Genomic DNA, 22,761 nt, shown 5'->3' with positions numbered 1-22,761 from the left:
GGAGTCAACTGCTTCACTGTCAGGAAATGTTTTGTTTGTCTTTTTTCTGGGCCAAATGTAGACGTACACTTAAGGCACTAAACATATTGCTATATAATATCTGGAATGAAGTAGAGTTCTTAGTACACATTTTAATGTTTTTCCGAGTGTGAAGCCAACCAGCGTGTTGGCTTCTAGTTTATATTGCTGGCACAGCAGTGAAGAACCTTTCCACATTTTATGAATTAGCCTATGCGGACCAAATCACTTTTTTTTTTTTAATGGCTTCTATTTCAGTATCATTTTGTGCTTGATTATAGGCTCAGGGGCCTAAACATGTTCTTCAAACCAAAGTGTTTCAAGGTGGAATCCTGTGTGTCAGTGATGTCACCAAAGGGGACTATGTGCTCTCATTAGACAAGTTTTCGTATGAAGGGGCACAACAATTTCCTGTGTTTCATGGTTGGCAAGGACCAGTATAACTTCTGAGTACCGCTACTTGGACTAACTAATAGAGGTTCCCAAACTCGTTTCTCAAAGCACCCTAACAGTTTAGGTTTTGAGGATATCCATGCTTGACCACAGGTGACTTAATCAGTACCTCAGTCAATTTGATTTAACCAACTGTTTTCAACCATGGATATCTCTAATACCTTAACTGTTGACGTGCCTTGATGGCTGCATTTGGGAACCTCTGGACTAACCTCTGCTCCATGAACACATCTGGAAGCTCCCCTTCAGTGGTCAGAGTCTGCTGGTCTGCAGTTCACGTGGAAATGACTGTACAAGAGTTGGTGAATCAGAGAGAGACACACTTATGTTATTCCAAGGCCTAATCTTTGATTCATATGTTCAGAGTCTTTCTTTCAAACAACAAAATTCCAGAGCTTTTAAGACTGCTACTATAAGACACTATGGTTTTGTCTTGCTTTTGTACTCAATCTGATCCATAGTTTCATCAATGGAATTTCTATTTGGTGATTTCGAGTTTGGGAACTCTAGCATAGAATAGAGTGAGCAAGGAGGCTTTGGAAGACCCCTCTGTGATACACTGTGACATCCTCTCTGTCCTTTACCATCCTCTGCTATCACATGACATGCTGAGAGCCTGTGTCTGTATAGCAGGTTCTCAAACTCGGTCCTCAGGACCCCAAATAGTGCATGTTTTCCATGTCCCTTCACAGAATCACAAGTAAAATAATTAGCTCCACCTAATGAATACACCTGTGCACCTGCTGGTTGACCTGGAAAACGTGAACTGTTTGGGGTCCTGAGGACCGAGTTTGAGAACCACTGCTCTAGAGATGCTTTGAAAAGGAGGTAATGGTTTGTAAAAGAATAGCTAAGAAAAATGGAAAGATGCATGTTTAAAGATACTTAACGTATTATTTAAAGGGAAAAAAACAAGCTACAAGGTTTGCTGCTTATATGGCATGAATATCAGTCTTAATCTTGTGATACAAAGAACTTTTGCAATCCTGTACTCAGACCATGGTTTGGGACCCAAAGCTTATACAGGTGGATGTTACCTGTTTCAGTTGCTATCAGATGCTTGTCTGTTCTTCCCTGGTCAGTACTGTGGCTCAGAAAGTCTCAGCACTGGTGTTGATGTCTCACCTTTCTCCCTTTAGCCATCTTTTACAAAGGCAAGTTGGTCCGTCTGACTGTCCGCTCATTCTTACTCCACGCCTTTTTCTACCCTATACCACCATTGTGGAAGGTACCATACTCCGTTCTCTAAATGTGTTATGCAATTTGCATCTATCTATCTTTTCTGCTCTTGCTTTCTACTGGTACTCTGTGGGTCCTAAAAAGAATCTCTCTTCTTCTAAACAGTCTATCGTTTGGTGTCTTTGTATTATGTGTCAGACTGCTGCCATTGCAAATCAGCTTGGGCCCCGTGGGCTATTTATTGGCTGGAAAGCACGTGGCTTGGGCCCAGCGGCTTTGCAAAGCCTACTACAGTTGTCTTTGCACACAATAATTTTGATTTTGTGCAGATTTAAGATAAACCATGTTCTGAGTAGAAGGTCCCCACCGCCCCAACTTGTTGGTGTGGAGATATCACTATCAGAGACCAATAGAGAAAACCATCTTGCTTTCTCCGGGATGTCTTTCTTTAATTGTTTCTTTATCTTGGTGCATGGCCGGATGGAACATTATTGCAATTCCTTTAAGAGATTGCCTCCTTATAGTGAGATTTAACGCTCATAAATAAGTCTGTAACTCCCTATTGGCCTCAAAGAAAAGTATTTATTGATAAGTAGCCATCCCCTTTTATGTGTATATAGTTTTAAGGAAAGTGTTCTTTATAAGTGGATTGTTTAAAGTAATTTCATGTCTCCTTTTAGCAAATGACTCCTCTAGGGCAATTACAGAGAAATCATTGAATCTGATTAATGAGAAACATTGGCTAGATGTATACTGTACTTTGTAATTTTGCCCTGAAGATAATTAACAGAAGTTATTGCTTTCCTGTGGATACTTATCTGTTTCTTGTTTAAACTCCAATCTTTCATTTGCCTAAGAACAACACTGCTAAGGGATAACACGGACTGCTAAGAAATCAAATTATTAATAAGAGGCAGTGACAATTATCTTTTAGCTAGATGGGCACCTATTCCAATTTGCTTTTCAACTAAAATAATATTCCATTTGTAATATTGACTTAGTTTTTAGCTGCAGGTCATATACAACAAGTTTATTTGATCCATTATTTAGAAAAGAATGTTTAAGGTTTTGGTGAGTTTATTGTTTTGATATCTATAATTTCAGACTATATATTATTGTAGTTACAGTACTCTTCATATGTGTTCTTACAAAGTTATTTGGCAAGTTAATTTGAAATTTCAATAGCAGATTTGAAAAACTAAATATTAAGCCTTCCAGAACTGTTGTCATTTTCTGCTTTCTACCTTGGTGGAAATAGGAAAACGGTTCATACTGCTTACCCTGAGGTTAAAGGCCGCACATGTTTTACCTGTACTCACATAGGAACAAAGCCTAATGTGCATATATATATATATATATATATATATATATATCACAGGGGCTCTGCACTCACAATAATAACTGACTATAATAATACACAAAATAAACAGTGGGGTTTTGGTTCATGAATTGATCAATGCATTTAAGCTTGCAGCCCCCGTCACGGGACCCCACTTTACTGCAAGTCCCTACTCTATTGCTCAGAATTATAACATGGACATAGCCATCACATTAGTGTTAAACTCAGGATATGCTATCAAGGTTTAAAGCTCACAGCAACTTTGCTTTTAAACGTGAGACAGTTACCAAGCACACCTGTTGCAAAGCACCTAGGAAAACAGCTGACACCAGTTAGATTAAACTAGTTAAAATGGGTGCATGAGAAAATGTGATCACAAAAATAGAGTAGGGACTTGCAGTAAAGTGGGGTCCCGTGCCGCGGGCTGCAAGCTTAAATGCATTGATCAATGCATGAACCAAAACCCCACTGTTTATTTGTTTATTATTATTGTTAGTTATTATTGTGAGTGCAGAGCCCCTGTGATTTCTATTTAAACAATGTGGTCACATACCATGTTGCACCCCAAATCTAGGAATAGTGAGTGCCATGGATCAGTGCTTATATATATATATATATATATATATATATATATATATATTGCAAAACTGTAGGCTTAAAAGTCTCTCTTTAGGTAAAAAATTATTTTCGTTTGATCTCACATTTTAATTAATGAGCAGAGATAAAGTAGTTTCATAAAACGAGATATTTCCTGATTGTTAAAACATAAGAAAATAATACATTTGGCACTGTAGTTAGAATAACATATATAGCACTTTTACAGAATTATGATAGATTTGCTTTGTGGCAGGCAGTAGCAATGGACTCGATTCAATTCAACGCGAATTGAATAGCGCCGGGAAGGAGCTCCCAAAGCTTTTCAATTCAGCGCACTGTTAAGCCCGACTAAGAATTTTTTCTCACACCCCTCCTGTGGTGCGAGCAGAAGTCCGACAAAACTCCTGGCGCAATGCAGTTTTCTGCCCTTAGTGCGACAGAAACAGCATCGTAGCAGGCACTTGGGTTGGAGAATGACGGTTCTAACGACTAAACACCATATTTAAGGGGCGAGAACGAGCATTCTCCGACATAACAGCACACTGAATAGAATAGCTTCGGGAGCTATTCAATTAGCGTTGAATTGAATCGTGCCCAGTGAGTTATCCAGAACACTTTCTACTGAACACATTTCTGTATGTAATCTATTTATTGGATATGCCACGTTCCTGACAAAATATATATATTTTTTTGGTCCTTTTTAAAAATTGTACAAACAAAATTTTAATTTTTATGTATCTTTTTTTCTCCGTCAGCCAAGGCAGAGATCTACAGATATGTAAATGGAATTTATCAGAAGGAAGGAATAAAGTGACAGACTCCATTGCTCTAGATAGTGTTGGCTTCTGTAAATGTTCTGTGTTAAATAGAGAACATTGTCTACTAGCAATGCCAGGAAGAGAGACCTCACAGGTAAGAAATAATCCATATTAGTTGCTGCATTTGTTGAATTTGAATTATTTTAAAATCATTCTTTTCAATATGGCACTATTTAGTGTTCAACAAATTGTATTCTCACAGTAGACTTCTTGAAGTGCAGACAATCTGTCTATCATAGGCTGTGATTCGGTTGTTTCGACGCCCCCTGCTGGGCAACTATATGAATAAGCGCCCGAACAGAGCAATTCAATTGTTTCACCGTTCGGGCACCCAGTAGTAGCTATTGCAACTACAGGCTAATCCCGTCTAAAGAAGTAGTTAGTGCAACCAAACAACCGTTTGAGTACCCAAACCACCATTAGGGCCCCCCCAAAAAATGGACTTGGCACACATTCTTTTTGCATCTGAGGAGTCTGTGAGAAGAAATGTGTCCCTCTGCAGCTTTAGGCTTCTGAATGGAGCAGCAATTGAACTGCTCCGTCATCTGCCTAATCGTATAGACGCCCAGCGGCGGGGTGTCTAAAACAAATGAATTGCCCCCAGTGTGTAGACTGTAAGCTCTAACGAGCAGGGCCTTCTTCCCTCATGTATTTTGCCATCCCTCACGTATACCATAATCTCCTCCTCACTGCCTAGAATGACATCTTTACCTTGGGTATTATGATTGCTGATGCAGCAATGTTTATAAACCATGTCCTGCTATGTTCTGTACTGTAAGTGACTTTGTTCTTGTTTTGTTCATAAATTTTGAAAATGTGCCTTGTATGGTGCTGCGGACCCTGTGTGGCGCCATATAAATAAAGGATAACAATAATAGTGTAGGTGCTTTTTTATGCACCTGGGAAGAACATTTAAGTCTCAAGACTTAATCAAGTTCTCCTGGTGTCCAAAGAAGCATTGAAGACAGGCTGTCTCTCTGTGTGTGTATATGTGTCCTGAACACATGACATTGCTTTCATTTCAAACTTGTCCATATTAAAAACAAAGTAGCTGTCTCTGCGCCTTACTGCTTACATTGTGAGACCAAGTCAGCACTAGTGGTGGACAGTAGTACTGCAAATGATGTGTATGTCTCCTAGTCATTTTCTCATTAACAACTTTTTATTCCTTTTCTTCTCTAATAATGCATCTGGTTTGAAGAAAGGGAAAGTGTAACGTATTCTGCTCAGTCTTAAATATCCCATTCAGGATAAGCCAATGTACTTAAAGTTCATTGACATATTGGCCAGCTGCTGTATCACATAGGCAGATATAAAGATATATTAAGGCTACCACATGCTGTACTAAGTACAAGCATTATAAATAAAACAAAGAGAAGAATTATGATTGCATCTTGAAAATGTAATCTTTGCAGAGACTATAATTCTGTCTGCTCGGGTTTTCTTTCATTTTTGTAATAATAGAGTTGTTTATCTTTGGGAATGCACTTTTTATTTATTATAGACCTGCTGTCTTATTCACTTATTTCAATTTTAGCACAAACAGACAATCTCGTGCAAGTGGCATGATGCTGCAAGTGTTAGTAAATAGAGGGTGCTATATTGGTAGGGCATTGCACTGCTGGGCTCACCAGATAATAATGATAACCCATTTATTACATGGCCCATATGTACTTTACTTTTTGTACTTTAACTTTGTTAAAAAAAAAGTCTAACACTTTAATTGTGATTTGTGCTTTCTGTCACTATCCCTTGTTCTATCATTTACTTCTGAAATATAGATTTGTTCTCGGGAAGTCTTTATGTCAGCTGTTGCATTATGGGCAGGAGTTTATTTTTTATGGCTACATTTAGGAGTTACACATTGTCCTCTATTTATGGCGCCAAATGTATTTATAATGGTTATTAATTAGTGAAATTAATGAAAGGGAGTGCCCTTTATTTTATACTACTGTAGCCATACAGGAACACTAGAGGCCTCTGGCAAAGCTAGCAATTATTTTTCTTAATTAGTAGCACTCATATAAGCATACAAATTCAGGTTTCTTTTAAAATTAAGCAGTCTGGCTCCTGTCTGATCTGTAGAGACACAAAAGATGAGATAAGATTTTTATTTTAGATTGTTAAATTGTCTATCTTGCACTAATGTGTATGAATACATGCATTGAATAATCGTGTTTCTAATGAATGTAGCTTATTTTACTGATAAAATGGATCTTTAGGCATTCATATACTTTTGGGTTTATTTATGAAGCATGTTTATGCCCGATATTTATAGGGCAATGCTTCTACTTGCAAGACACGGCTAGTAAAAGCATTGCCCTTTTATATATCGAGCATAAACCCTATCAGAAGCGCCGGGTTTTACAGCCCAACGCTTTGTACAATAACTCCTTTGGCTGATATCCCATTAGCTCCAATCATTTTTCTCACCAGAAAAGGGGCTGTTATTGCGGTTTTTGCCTTCCAATTAGAGCCTGTTTTTTGTGAGAGATATGTACCGTTTAAGTGATAAAACACACTGGGTCCATGAAACCTTTGTGTTTTTCGCAATAGTCGACACTGGGCTGTTTTCAAGAATTTTGTTTTTCGCCTGCCACAGGCAGGTGAAACACTAATTGGATAGCCCCGGGGAATCTATTAGCGCCTGAATAATGTTCGGCCAGACAGAAAAAAATACCATTAATAAAGACCAGACCGAAAAATTCCCATTATTAAGAAGCTGTACAAAAACATTACAAAACCCAAAAATAGAAAAGTGTCAAACACAGGTGAGTAGTTAACATGTATTGTAAATAGAACATCTTGCTTGTAAGTCCCATAGTAATACTTTCTGCTACATGGAGTAATTATGTTACGAGAGATACAATATGAGAAGCATGCCTATACAATTCCCTCAGTGCCCACTTTATTATGTACACCTTTTTAGTACTGGGTAGTACTAGACGTGATATGGTTTCAACACGATGCAGGAAACTTTATTTCAATATTATTGTTTATGTTGACATGATAGTATCATACAGTTGTGGGACCTGATTGAAATCATGTGCTTTGTGACATAAGGGCAGATGTCTCAAACCTTCTAAATATGACAAGTGAAGAGTGTGCAAGATAAATTATAGCTATAATCTGTTTAGTTACTATGGGCTATCCACTTGTCATTAGAAGATGAGAAAACTATGACCATAAACGGATGCATGTGGTCAGCAACAATACTGAGGCTGAAACATATAAATGATGCTTAATTAATGTTAAGGGGCCTAATGTGTGCTAAGAAAACACATTCCCCATACCATTTCTCCACCAGCAGCCTGAATTGTTGTGTGTGAAGAGCCCAAGAAATCAACAGTTTCTGGAATACTCAAACCCATATGTCTGGCTACAGCAATCATTCCACGATCAAAGTCACTTACTGTAGTTCACATTTCTCTCCTCTTTCATTCTGGTGTCTGTGTATCTTTTATGCATTGAGTTGCTGCCACATGATTGTCTGATTAGATATAATGTTCACTGTAGGATTTTTTGGGTAAAATACTGATCACTGAGAAGGGCACGTTTTAATCTTGATGGCCAATAGCTGTGTGGCGTATTATGAATTGTGCCCACTAAATGTGTTGGAATAGTATTTAGTGTTCATTCTAGCACTCTGCACCTGTCATAACCCGTGCAGTTCCTCTTTCCTGCCTGTGGTGTCGCTCTTTGGTCTGGTGCTTCTAGCACACTCTGGTCTGTAGCTCAGCAGTTTGTTGAATTAGCTTAATGTTTTCGAAGCACCAGAGAAGAGAGCAACACCCCAGACACGAAAGAGGAACTGCACAGGTTGTGACAGGTGCAGGGTGCTAGAATGAACACGGTATTTATGGGATGCAGTCAACAGGCCAACTATCACAATGTCGACATTGTTTAAAAGTCGTCATGGTACATGTCAACATTTGCAGAACACCGACATCTGAAATTTCGACATTCTGCAGAATGCCAACATTAGGGTTAGGCTGTAAGATGTTGGGGTGTGTGTTTAGGGATAATAGTAGCATACTCATCACCGGTACTTCACATCAGCTGACACCCAGAAGACACCTCTGCATTGCCAGACCAGAAGACACATAGTAGTCCCAGTGGTGTCCTGCTATGTCGACACTAATCATATTGACGTTTCAATAGTGTCGACATGATGAGATTATGACCATGTCGACATGATGAATGTCGAAATAACATAAAGAACACGTATTTATATGTAATGTTTAAATCTTTCCCATTCATCCCTGCCAAATGCCCCTTCAATGCCCTTCAGTCCTCCCCACATGCCATCAGACGTGTACCCTCATGGCCTGGCTTTGCTCGCTACGGTTCGGGCAAGGTGGCTCGCTACATGTACTATTCCCGATAGATGTCCACATGAATAGTAAAACTGCTAGCCCACCGACCTTGCCCCCTGCCATCGTGGGTCACATGGTTGTAACATCAGAGGTCCTTTAGCCCACTTGGTTCTAGCATCAATGCCCCTTCAATGCCTATCAAGACCATAAGACACACCTCTCCAGGGCCCCTCAGTTTTCCCCACATGTCATCATACCACAACTCATGCCCCTTTAGTGCCCCACAAAGTAACTGGACAGATCTCTGTGCAGGGCTCCAGCAGAGAGGGAGAAAAAACACTGGTCACCAGAGATCAGACATGTAGGCTGCAGGGACAGGGAAGCAGTTGTGGCATCAGTGGGGTTATGCAGTCCCTGCAAACTAAGGCAGCCCGCCAGTTGGAGAGCCACCAAGTGATGGCCCAATCTCTCCTCGGGGCCCACAGCTTTCCACCAGCCACACAAGAGTCTGTTCATTCCAATCTCTTTCTGTCACTAATCCCGCTGCTGCCAGTGACTCCGGGTCCACCCAGTGCTTGATGCACAAAATCCTTCCGGTGAAGGACTACTCTGCTTGCTCGCAGTCCGATTACACCTGTACACTCGCTGCAGTTCTTCAATCAGCTTCAACCCCCTCTCCTGCAGTGTGGCTTTCTGCGTATTGATGTTACTGTTTTGAGGGTTCAGAAATGCATGGAGCAGGTGGGTGATGGCCACGCTCAACATCAGTGGAGTGTCCACATCAGCACTCCTTAAAAAGTTGGAGCACATTCTTTCATCTCCAAATGGGCAGGACGTGGCAGCCTAGCAGTAACACTAAGATATGTTCCTTAATGTGCTGGTGTACAGGTGTCCCTAAGAAAGTGGCCACTGAGTGGTATATAAATAATTGTATTTTGTTATGCTAGTAGTAAGAATTTGAACTAGGACTCCTTTCTGGACATGGGTATATTTGCTGGTCAATAATAGAGTGCACAAGAGAAATATATGTATATCAGGATTTCTGATCAGTCATCTGGATTTCTCATCACCATATGTTGCATCTCTGCTGCAGATGTGGTGTACTCTAAGATGGTTTTTGCCTATTCTTTTTGAATATCTGAACTTCTCAAACAAACAAGCTTTGTCATTTTTATGTGTAAGAAGTAATGGACATGTTTTTCTTATTTTCTATCACAGGTTAAAATTTTGGACCTGTCATCAAAAAAGATAATGAGCTGTATGGATCCTGCTGCAGATAGATGGGGGATGGCAATGTGCATGAAGCTCTGGCAGGTTAGCCTTCTAGTGCAATAAATGATCTGTTCAAAATTCTAACTAGAGTTAGAGACCACCTATATTACTCTGGATACACACTTGACGATAAATCGTTCATACAACTGAGGTGTACACACGATACTGTATATAGAGTATGTGAACCATGTTCATTGTTCAAATGTTTATCCCACATAAGGAAATAGCCATAGTAGAGAAATGGAAATAGAGATAACACATTACCAGCATTGTTAGCATTATTTCCCTATTTTTGCGGAATAGTCAGTACTATATACCTTTGCCTAGAGACCAGTTTTGAATGTCAGAACACAAAAATTATTAATTTCAAGAGTCTGGACGACTTTTATGCCCCCAGTGTACCCAAGGTTCCTCTATCATAAAGAAGATTTTTTATAAAATATGACACTACATCTTAATATTGTCGAGCATCTAAATAAATATCCCGTATTACAAAGTACACAATAAATTTAAATGAAAGTATTTTCTATACTTTCAGCACTAAGGGCCGGGCACAGTCAGCCGCGGGCTAATTGCACTACTAGGGCTATTCAGTCACAGCCTGCAGGCTGCACTTAACATGGATTTCTGTTTGAGGCTTGAACAGAAATCTGCGGTAAGCGCTCTTAGCGTGGATGATGCGAATGCGGTGACCCATTGCTTCGGCTACTTATCCCGGATCCTATGCGTCAACGTACGTTGGCTGCAATTTTACAATGTGAGGAAAAGGGGTGGTAATTAAATAACCTCAGGCATAAAATAGGCGTGTTAATTGCCAGAGGATACCACCCTTATTCTCACGCGGCTAATTGGATCCGATCCTAAGGGGCTGATGCAGATTTGAACACAAAGCAAACATGTCTTGAGTGTTTTTCGCAGGGTGCAGTCTCATACACAACTCAGTCACCACTCCATTTACAGCTGAAGAGGTGTAACCTGGCTATGGGGGGGTTCCTATGAAGACAAACATCAGTTGTGGGTGTTTATGGAATTGCAAGCTATGTACAGTTGTGCGTACTCGTAGTCCTGCCTCTTTTCAGATGGATCTTTTGCGCCAAAGTTAGGACTGGTGCAAGTACCCACAAATCTGCATGTGGACGCATACATGTATTTAGTTCCAAGCATGCAATGTGGAAGCAATTAGGGTCGACTTGCATTAAACTTTACATCAGCTCCTAAAACTTTAATTTTATTTTGCTATTTTTTTAAAGAAAAATAAAATTTTTCATTTTAAATTACTTATATACAATGGTTTTATTTAACCCCCTAATAAAATCTAGATGTATTTACAAGAATGTATCACATGTATAGTATGGTTGAGTAATTCAGCTTTACATGCGTTGATATGTTTTTTTTTTAATTTAGTTTGTGTATCTGATTTATTGTTTAACAGACTACGTAATTTTTCAGATAAAGAAAGCCTGTGAATAATCACAGATTTTGATTAGCTAACTGGAAAGTACATGATGTTTTGTAAATGTGGTGTTGAAAGCTATATAGCCTCCAGGTTTTTTTTTTGCATAATTGTCAGTTGTAGAAAAGAATCAGGTGGCAATAAGTAATACAGGGATTAAAATAATTTCTGAAGTTTTTTTTTTTTTTTTAAATCAAATTTACTAAGGCATTTAAAATAGTATAAACAAAATTGTCCCGCCACTCCAAACCCCCTACTATTCGAAGTGAAGTGTAATAGAAGTAATGAACAAAAACGGGTAAAAGAAATGGAAAATAATAAACAAAGAGTATGGAAATTGTTTAGATTTACACTTTATTTTTTCAATCAAACAACTGCCCCTTTCCTAACTAATTTATCTGCAGGCTCCGGATTGTCAGGGACCCCCTAGTCCTTTTTGTGCTCATCCCTGCTATTGCAGTTCCAGATGGTTGCCCATCAAATTGTTTAAACATGATTAAAAGGGGAAGCAGACAATGCAAAAAGTTCCTGCACATCTGGGGACAGAAACAGCAAACCAAAAAAATAGAAGTGCTATGAGATGGCATCAGGCCACTTTATTGGGTATTTCTTTGTTTTATTTTTTTTGTAAGTCTGTTATTAAACAATTTCATTACATGTAATACCTTCACATTTTATGCAAGAAAAATCTTACTCTAATGTTGAAGCCAAAGCAAGAAATCAATCTGTATCTCAATTTCTATGTGGCTCAAGTACAGAGATAATGCTTAATAAATGTGATGTTTTGCAGTATGGGCTAGATCAGGTGTGCGCAATTACAGTATGTGAGCTTGGGGGTCACTTAATAAATTTCAGTAACGTGTTGAGGGCCGCAATTACGCCTAACTTTCTAACAAAGAATGAATATGACAATCCAATCACAATAAGGAACAAAGCAAATATTCTGAAAAAAATGAATACAAAGAAAGTCACATGACGTGTAGCTGGTCCTGGACGATATGGAGCATAAGAGTAGGAATCTTGGGATATCTAGATGACATTAGATTTCAGTGACAACTGTCTAACAGCATGTTAAATGTAGATAGCTTATGATCATTTTGCCTAAATTCACAACTTGAAAATTTACATTTCCACGTGGACTTAGAAAGAATTTCTTGCCAAAAGATGAGCTCCGTCTCTGCGTGTACTGCACATGCGCAGTCTTTGGCCTGTGCATGCGTCATCAGGGGCAGACTGAGGATTACTAGAGGCTTTACCTTCTGGAGCTTGGTGAATCCTATAGCATAGCAGCCCCCATAGAAACCTTAGGGGCTTGCCTTGCAGTCGGAATTAGAGGGATCGTGGCAGATATCTCCGATATTCGCTGTGGTCCCTTCTTCTTGATCCCAGGGATGTTAATATTCCAGGGTCCCCCCAAAAACAGGTGTTTGGGGTGTATTCCGCAAATATACTTTAATAAATATGTCGCTAGTTGTGAACATGGTGCTATGCTGTGTTTGGGGCAGTACAGAAAAAAATTTATATGTATCAGGGCAGCACAGACGTAATGGTTAGCATTACTGCCTCACAGCACTGAGGTCGTGGGTTCGATTCCCACCACGGCCCTAACTGTGTGGAGTTTGTATATTCTCCCTGTATTTGCGTGGGTTTCCTCCCACACTCCAAAAATATACTGGTAGGCTAATTGGCTCCCAACAAAACTTAACCCTCGTGTATATGTGTGAGTACGTGGAAGGGAATATAGGTTGTAAGTTCCCCTGGGGCAGGGACTGATGTGAATGCCCAAATATTCTCTGTAAAGCGCTGCGGAATAGATATGCGCTATATAAATAACTGGTAATAATAAATAAATAAATAAATATGTAGGTTGTAGATACTAAACATTTAATCATACAAAGGATGAAAATTAAGAGCAGTTCCAGAGAGTGGGATTTCAAGATACATGGGGTTGATTTTTCAAAGGCATACTTTCGCTTTGCCATAAACCAGTGGTTCCCATGTCATGGCATTACCTATTCTGTTTGAACTACCTCAGGATGGCAATAACAGTTTAAAATAGTTATTTTTATTGTTATAGCTCCACTATAAAGTGGTTGAAGGTAGGCACTATGCCCTCCATGGAGATAGCCACATCCCCTGTTTAGACAATACCCACACCACTGGTCATGCTCCCACATCACTAGTCACAACCCCTGCAGCAGCACACAAATAGGCCCTTCAGATCCAGGCCCATGTGGGCACTGTTCCTATGGTAGTTCCCTTGGGATTTCAGCTTAGTGCATAAGCCGATATTCACCTTTTGAGCCTCTAGCTTTAGTGGACTTGAAGGGGCTTACTTGTAGACTGTGTTTCTCTTGGTCATCTCCTCAGCACGTAAGCTGTCACAATTGGCTGCCCTCTCATGCCGATCTCCTTTTCTTATTGTCCATGGTGAACTAAACCCTAATTTCCATGGTAGTATGAAGATTCAATTTCATTCAAGAGATTGTTGTCCCAGCTATTTGCCAGGTTGGTTCTGGGGAAGAGGAGAATTCTCTTCACTCCTTGGACATGCTCAGGTCTCTTAGGACTTGCGTACGTAGGACAGAAGAGGTGTGCTGGACAGATCTCGTTCATTTATGGTTAACGCAAAAGAGGTTGGCCACCCTCTAAGCAGACCATTGCTTGTTGGATCATGATTGTAGTTTGCAGGGCTTAAATTGGTGCAGGTGAGTTGGTTCAGAGTGGTAACCTGGTCTTCGATGCACACGTTTACTAAATTCTATTGTTTTGACACTTTTGCTTCTATAAATCGCAATTTTTTTCGGTGAAATATGCAGCACACTGCCCAGGAGCACTCCCACCCTAAGGGACAGCTTTGGCACGTCATCCGTGTTCCCAGTCATTAAGGAGAAAATAGGATTTTTGTACTTTCATTAAATACTTTTTTCTATCGTGGACGCTCGGCCTCCTCCCTTGCACACATTTATTTGGTTTATTCTACTCAGTGGTGTTTGTGTTTGTCAGGACAGTGTCCTTTCTCCTCTCCCCCTTATATTCCGCCTCTATTCTTTTGGCTTTGATAGTAAAAATAAAAAAATGGATTGAGAGGCAGCTAATCTGGGTATACAGAGGGAAGAGCATGAGTTAAAGCACCACCTTTTAAATTGTCAAGGCTCCTTTTTCTACTCACTATACCAAGTGTCTCCAGTGTCCTACATGAAATTGGAGAAGAGTATTTAAAGTAAGTTCAAAAATACTATTTCCCATGTAAAGCTTATATTTAAAAACTTTACCAACATTAAACTGCATGTTAGTCCTGTTTTTTAAATCAATTTCCTTCTCAACCTTTTTTCTTTTTCACAATCTCTCCTACTTGTGAGCACTGAAACGTAGATTCAAACCTTGATTTCACAAGCTTTGTTATTTTATAAGTGAGATGTTTCCAGTTGGACACTGTGGCACGTGAATGCTTAGACATTTTCCATTTATTTTGTATTTATAGCATAGTAAAAGAATGACAACAGCATTTATGCATCAAGAGAACAAATTCATTTAGTCGTTTTACTGCGTGCACGATGTCTACAACATAACACGCTACGGCTTTAAACCTGACATTCCCCTGGGATATTTATCCTGGGTTGACTGGTTCCTGTCTGACTGGTTACTATAATTCACTCTGGTGAGATGATGAATCCTTTCTCTGAAAAGTGACACATTATCCACTGAAGTTCCATCTCCTCTGAGTTATTTCAGAGGCTAAAATAAATGAGGTGTCTGGTCAGAGTGTCATACCCTTTGACCTCTGGCATCATTAATCAAAGAATATCTGATTGGTTACAGTAATGGTCAGACTATGGTCATTCTTAAATACAAGCATGTATTTAAAATAAAATTATTACTTAACATTAAATGCACAAACAATCCAAATTTTGGAAAGATGATGTTAAAATAGTCTTGGTGGGTATATATTGGTGTCGTTCTATACTTCAGAGCATGCAATTCTACAACTTTAATTAGTGCAGTAACAATATAAATGTAGCTCTCTGTAATAGATGGTTTATTACCAGTATTTCATTTGAAATTAGCTTTTACTGTTTTTGTAGTTCTTCAATTAAGTCACTGATATTTTTATTATGTTCAAATTCTTACTTTGTGCTTTTTTAACTTATTTAATGGATGGTTCTTCTTAGAAGTAAGTTTATGAAAGTATATGTCCTGTCTCCTCTCCTCTAATTGTATATGTATTTATATTTTTAAGGTAGAACTGACTATTGATCAGTTCCACTCAATTTATCTGTCATAAATTACCTTAATGGTCTTTTTTGACCATTAACCAAATAAATGCATGCGCCTCCTTCATTTCCATGTGTAAGACATTTGTTTTATTGTTTCCTATGCAGGTTTGAGAATGTCTTTTTTTTCCTCTTGACAGCCTAAATCAGGATCTAGTCCTTTGCTTATTGTTGGCTATGAGGATGGGTCAGTGGCCCTGTGGAATGTCTTAGAGCACAGAATGATGAGTAGGCTCCTGTGCCACAAGGAACCTGTTATAAGCCTTGACTTTGACTGCGTGAACGACAGAGGGGTCTCGGGATCTGCTGAGAAAATATTGAGTGCCTGGAATCTTGATGAACAGCAGAACCTCAAGGTAAGAAACTCCAACCCCTTCTAGCTTTCCCATTCAGCTTTTGCATTAGCTGTTCTGGAGCTTGAAAAGAAATTATAGCAAGCATAGTAAGGGCCAGGGATGAGTTCCTTGGTGTATGGCAGAGTTTTCTATCTGGATTATGTCTGCTTTTAGTTATTCATTAAACTCCCATGTAATGTGTAAGCATTGGCTCTCTAGGAAATTTACATACATTTCATAGTTTCCAGTGCAAAAATCACCATTCCATTGTCACCAGTGTAACTACTGCACTGATTATGTTTATATACAACACTCTGTAGGACACAGGCTTCCTCTGCTTTGATGTTTGTACATCACTCCATCGAAGTGTGTGCGTGTGTTTAATATAGATATACAATAAGTGTGTATATGACAAACGTAAACACTTATTCAGTGCTAAAGATTTATAAAAAATGTCCTTGTTTGAGAATATTAGTTTGATTATGACACAGCTGCTCCCTCTGGTGTATGCCGCTGCCTATCCGATCCGACAATGAATCCCATGCGAACAAAACACCAAAAGGGTGCTTATGCTGTGTAGTAGATCACTTTTGAGATTAGTATGTGTACGCAGCTGCTATGCGAAAATATGCAAATGTCGCATCCGCCGAGGGATGTATTGAGACGCCCACCTGTGGCTTTGCAAATCCAGGCATCTGAGTAACATGTTGCAGCATCGGTCATTTGATTGTAGCAGTCCTGAGTAAGCTTATAGGTCCCACAGAATGGTCGTGATAACTAAGACGCCGGAGCCATATTGCGTACAGGGTCGCAAGATATGGCATGCCCCCGAAATGGTCGCAACACGCCAGCCTTCTTTGCCGCCACTCCCAATTACCTCCCCCAAACGTTGCCTGACTGTCAATCACACTGCGAGTAAATTGTTGCTGTGAGCGACCATGGCGATGTATCTTGATGCATGCACTGTGCGACTTATACTGGGCATACACTGCCCAATGCGGCAGACTTTTAACTTACAAAATATTGCATTGGAAGAACATGCTGAACGATCAGTCATGCCCGACCAATCGCTATTTTAGCATCGGTCAACCGCACACACAGTACAGTATAAGTTATGCCCAGCATTAGACGCATGCGCGTTTTACTGATCACTCAACTGCGTAAACATCGGCATTAAGTACAACTCTGAATCAGGCCCTATGTCCTCAGTGGGTCTCGGTTCCTCATTAATGATGTGAGCCAGTGCACCTGTAGGTTTACCCTTCAACCAGATGCACCCAAAAAATAAGGCCCACAGCTAATCATTGTGCACTATATATAGCCTTTTAATACAACTTTTAAATATAATCTGCTTTTAAAAGTTGCATTAAAAAGAATTGACATATTGCACAATAATTGGTCGTCGGCCATAGATATACACCAATCAGCCTTAATATTAAAACCACCTGCCTAATATTGTGTAGGTTTCCCTTGTGCCACCAAAACAGCACTAACCCATTGATGCATGGACTCCATAAGACCTCTGAAGGTGTCCTGTGGTATCTGGCACCAAGACGTTAGCAGCAGATCTATTCAGTCCTGTAAGAAGTGTACTTCAACTCATTTATAAGACAATTCTTTCCATTTGATCAATTCCATGCAGGTTTTTTAAATGGTTTTTAGTGAGCATTAATAAAATAAATATATGTGCCTCCCACATAAATGATAGGGATAGTGAATGATTTCAGTTTTCCTTTCCCACTCATCCATTAATAATTCAAAGCAGATGTGGGAATGCTACATTCCAGGTACCTGAGCTAATGACATCATGTAGAAATGAACACAGTGGCTTGCTAGTCTTCTGTTCCAATAGGCAAGGTTTTGTGCAGTTTCTCCGATAGTAGAACCCTGGGCTTCAGTTCAATTGCAGTTCCAGCAAGCAATAAGACGACAATGCATCAGGATATACTGACAGCATCTGCTTATCTGTGTTATGTATAGATCACTTTTCTGCACAGGTCAGTTTTCAGAGCATGCTATTGTAATTACTAAGTAACACGTTAAAGAGTTATAAAAAAATAGAAGTTGATGTGCTGCTAAGCTTGTAGGCTTGTGTAAATAATGTATTAAATTTAATGTAGTTGCATATGAGATAAATGATAAACATAATAAGGCTCTGGAATTGTATTGTTAATGTTAACTAGAGCATCTGTCAATAGCTGTAAGATCTGACAGAATACATGTTTTACTTTTCTGTATTGGTTAGAGGTAACACAAAACACTCTCCATTTAGAAACAATATCATTGGGATGAAGTTTGAGTCTAATGGTTTTGTTCTATTTCTTGAGAATTACAAAGTACAAGAGCTGGTCAACCCAGGGATTGCTGACGTCACAATACGGCAGGACAAGAAGATTTTGGCTACAGGTGGCTGGGACTATCGTGTTCGTGTGTTTGGGTGGAAGAAGATGAAACCATTAGCAGTCCTACAATACCATTCTGCATCTGTGCACTGTGTGTGCTTTTCAGATCACATTATTCCTGAAGAAAGATTGCTGGCTGCTGGATCTAAAGATCAACGAATTAGCTTATGGTCAATATATCCACAAACCTAGAAAAGCAGCTGTTTTAACACAAAATAATTTGTTGGTTTTAATTTTTTTTTTTTTTTACAAATCTACATGTTTTTTTTTTTAAACTAGGAAGAAAAATCAACTTTATTAAAGCAAGCAGCAGTTACAAATGCAATCTCCAAATCTTTGCAACTGCTTTGAGAACCCTGTCAAGATTAAACAGGGACATTCATGCCAGCTTGCCTCTTGTGTTTTTAACTGTATGTAAGAAATGTGTAGAACTTCTCTCATTCATCCCTGTACGTGACAGCATGTAGAGTGTCAGGTGTCAGTACCGTGTGTGTCTGCTCCAACTGCTATCAAACTGTGCACATGTCAGTCTGCCTTTAACTTTTTACATTTTGTCACACACTGAGGAGTTCACATTGCTTCTGTGTATGCATACTTACCATGATTACTCAGCCAACATACACAAAGGAAGTGATATTAGAGGAAAGCTCATTAAACCAATCTGTTACCACCAGTCTGCAGGTTTCAGGTCCACATGCTCTGAAATATTTACAGGCCTCAATGATTTTACAGACTCCATATAACTATAGTCTCACAAGCTCTATAGAAATACTGCATTCTCCTGTAGGCTAAATTTATATTTTAAAAATTACAGATCTAAGGCTAAAGTTATCTTTAAAGAAGTGACTGCTGGTTGAAAAAAAATGACATACAGTATATGGCAAAGTATGGTATGGCAACTTTTGTCATTGAGTTTTTTTTTTTCTTTTCAATGGCACTAAGAATCATGCATGGTTCTGCCATTTTACAATTTATAGCATAGATTGGCTCTCCTAGTTCTAGTGATATCTTTCCACAGATTATTTGAACAAGTGAGATAATATGTCAGATTTGGGATCTGGCCTATAGATAGATGGTAAAAAGGTCTACAATGTCTAGATAGACACCAGTCAATAGGTCGACATTTTTTTAGGGTTAGGTTTAACCACTTTCCCAGACAGTTAGGGTTAGGCACTTACCCGACGGTTACGGTTAGGCACCAGGAGGGAGGGTTCGGGTTAGACACTAGAAGGGACGGTTATGGTTGGGAGGGTTAGGGTGAAGATTAGGGTTAGAAAACAAAAAAACATGTTGACCAATTTTTGTGTCGACCTTTTGACCATGTCGACCATTAGTAAATGTCGACCTGCCCTTTAGTGTATCTACCTTTTGTCCCTATCGGCCTATTGACTGTCAACGTTTTTACGGTCTATCTTTTAATCCACACCCGTCAGATTTCTGGGGGATTTCAATTAGCCGCAGTTATTTACTGTGGGCTAATTGATCCCCAGGACTCTTCAATTAGCCCTGAAGGCAGCCAACAGGCTGCAGTTAACAGGGATTTTTTTTTCAAGCTCAGGATTGAAAAGAATGCCTGATAAATATCCTGTTTTTGGGTGCAGCAACCATGTTAACGCATAGGTCCGGGAACTTATACTGGATTCTATTTGTTAATGTCTCTCCCAGTTAATTTAATGGGCGAGAAAAAGGGGCTCTAATAGAATAGTTGTGGGCGTTAAAGCCCGAGGCTACCACTCTATTTCACTCTATTTTACATCTGGTAAGTTATCAGGGGCTAATTGAATTCTTCCCTTAGTGATGTCTATTTTTAAAGTTTAGAGAGTTCCCCTCATAAGCCAACGTACATAATGATATATTTTAATTGATGTCTGTTCTCTTTAAAGTTAGTTTTAGTGGACAAAGCACACTTTAAATTAAAGCTGTCAACATACTCTGACATCATTCATAATACATCACAAACTACTGTATATATGTCATGCTCGTCATTCGCTGCAGAGGATATACTTTTTTATTGAATAACATACTTTTCAATAATTTGTTTTAAGATAGCACATTTTTAATAAAATCTTGTTTTGTAATTATATTTTCAAGGAGTATTTCTGAAATTACAATATTATGTAAGCTTGGCCAGACTTCTTTCCAGTGGTTTAATGTTGCCTTTCAAAATAAAATCATGATTTGTACAACACATTCCTCTTTCTAAAAGTCAAAATAATTATTCTAAAAAAAATAATTAAAAATTATTGAGAACTTGAGCAGATTTATGATCTGTGATTATTCAAGATGTTACTTTGAAACTTCAGTATCATTGTAGCTGAAAAATGGACATCAGCAAAGATCCAATTTTCCTCATAAGCTTTGTGAAGATACCTATATATTATATAAGCAAATACCATAGTCTGCATGTTTACAAAGCCAACTATAAGGAGGCATGAGATATTGGACTGCCAATTTGCAAAATAAAAGAGGCGCAAAACACACCTATACAATATAGCCTATAAACAACACAAGTTGGGCTCTCCAAGTAATGTGCAAATAAAGAAGTAATGAATTTTTGTTTATTATGTCCATAATTGTTACATACTTTTGTATGAAGTGACCATGTACTTTTAGTTACTTTTCTGTATACTTGAAGCTCCCAGGTATAAAATAATGAGGTGTTAATGTTGGAAAGACATGTTTTTTTTTTTCTAAAATGTTAACATTTTAAAAACTTTCCAAAACTTGATAGGATATGTAAAAAACTAAATATAATGCCTGACTTTTCCCTTGTTGATGTGATAAGAAAATACACAGCATTGAAACCTTTTGATGGGTGATGTAAAATTACTTCTCCATGGCAGTCTTAGTGAATATAATGTCATATTTCTAAAGATATAAAAGCTTTCCTACATTTTATAAAGCGTTGCAGGAAATTATATATTATATGATATATCTGCCAATCTTAATGATTTAAGTTAATTTAGATAATTTTGCTTCAAATCTTCAACATTAAAAGCTACCAATGTTTTGAATTGACCAGTAGTTTCATCCTCTGTAAATGCATTAGCAGTATTTCTTCCCTGCTGTTTATACAAGTCACCTACCTCTGCCGCCAAGTTTCAGATGGACAATGTTCCTGTTTATTGAAAATCTATATTGGAAATCAAGAGGTTCCTGTGAAGCTTTTAAATATGACCGTAAGGGATAGCCAAAAATGGATTCTGATCTATCTGCTGAGAGGAAGCATCATCTGTGCTTTATGTATCAGCCTGGTCTCATTTTACTAACATTTTTCCAGGATCATTCTGTGACGGTCTCTCTCATGTTGGTCGTCTTTGAACATTTATGGGATGTTGCAAATGATATCTGTGAAGAAGCCTTATGCGTTAGTTGGATTTCAGAAGGGAGCACCATAAATCTAAAACAATGTTTGTATCATTGTGGCCAGCGATGGTGTGCTTGTTACTAGTATGTGGGATTTTTTTGGTCAATGTTACAGCTTTCACAGGGATTCACTCCTGCGTTACCATCAACAAATTATGTGCTATATATTTATTTACTTTTCTCTCTTTTTGCTCAGAGGCCATTTTCAGCTGCTTTCCTTTTCCAAGACCAATAACAAGGTAAAATAGGTCCTTGGAAACCAAGTGTAAAAAAATGTAATCTGTGTATAAAACTCCAGTTCTTTGGGCGTACTGCCAACCAAGCAGTGTGCAGTTCCCAGACCAGATGGCAACATCAATATTCCTTTGTGAACTGCAAACTTGCTCTGCTGAGCTACTGAGAAGGAGCGTACATTTGCTTCCAAAACATTTGGCTGGCCTTGCTCGGTTTATAAATTGTATCACTTTTTAATTAAATATACTTGCTGGATGGTGTTTTATTTGGCTTTATGTGGAATACATCTTTTGAACACACTTAATTTCCACTGCGTTAACCTTACTGTTGTAGAATGCTTTAGCGCCCCATCGCTGATGGCTATTACATAACCATAAATAAGAATTATCGCAAAATGGCAATCTGTCAGATCTATATTATATGGCCCAGAAGTAGGGTTCAACTACTTCTGGGCCACATAGTGATCTCTCTGGAGATGACTGCTTACACAAACCAGTAGTGATCATCTTCTGGACATGATTGACTGATAATGATGAGGTTGATTTTAGGCAGGTCATAATTAGGCATTACGGTTAATTTGGAGCCACACAGTGCATAACCTGTTTTAATTGCTGTAGGGGGACTGAAAACTGTATTACCTTATATCTATCTATCTATCTATCTATATATATATATATATATATATATATATATATATATATGACA

The 22,761-nt window shown here is 38.7% G+C and overlaps 1 protein-coding gene across 2 annotated transcripts in view; it reads left to right on the top strand.

Moving 5' to 3' along the window:
- Nucleotides 1–22,274, top strand: part of GNB1L (G protein subunit beta 1 like) — a 33,614-nt gene extending 11,340 nt beyond the window's left edge. The window contains exons 3-6 of one of the 2 annotated variants that reach the window (XM_088476665.1): nucleotides 4,342–4,498; nucleotides 9,939–10,034; nucleotides 15,860–16,075; nucleotides 18,382–22,274. In XM_088476665.1, the coding sequence (XP_088332791.1) occupies nucleotides 4,342–4,498; nucleotides 9,939–10,034; nucleotides 15,860–16,075; nucleotides 18,382–18,648 (736 nt within the window). In that variant the 3' untranslated portion in view covers nucleotides 18,649–22,274. Of the gene's footprint in view, nucleotides 1–4,341; nucleotides 4,499–9,938; nucleotides 10,035–15,859; nucleotides 16,076–17,906; nucleotides 18,317–18,381 lie in introns of those variants that run through there. The other variant, XM_088476666.1, reaches the window with a different exon arrangement.
- The last annotated feature ends 487 nt before the right edge of the window (nucleotides 22,275–22,761 follow it).

Source organism: Taudactylus pleione, unplaced genomic scaffold (genome assembly GCF_031769625.1).
Source record: "Taudactylus pleione unplaced genomic scaffold, aTauple2 ptg000191l, whole genome shotgun sequence".
Taxonomy (NCBI): domain Eukaryota; kingdom Metazoa; phylum Chordata; class Amphibia; order Anura; family Myobatrachidae; genus Taudactylus; species Taudactylus pleione.
The sequence above is the reverse complement of the archived record's forward strand: the minus strand, read 5'-3'. Positions and strand labels throughout refer to the sequence as shown.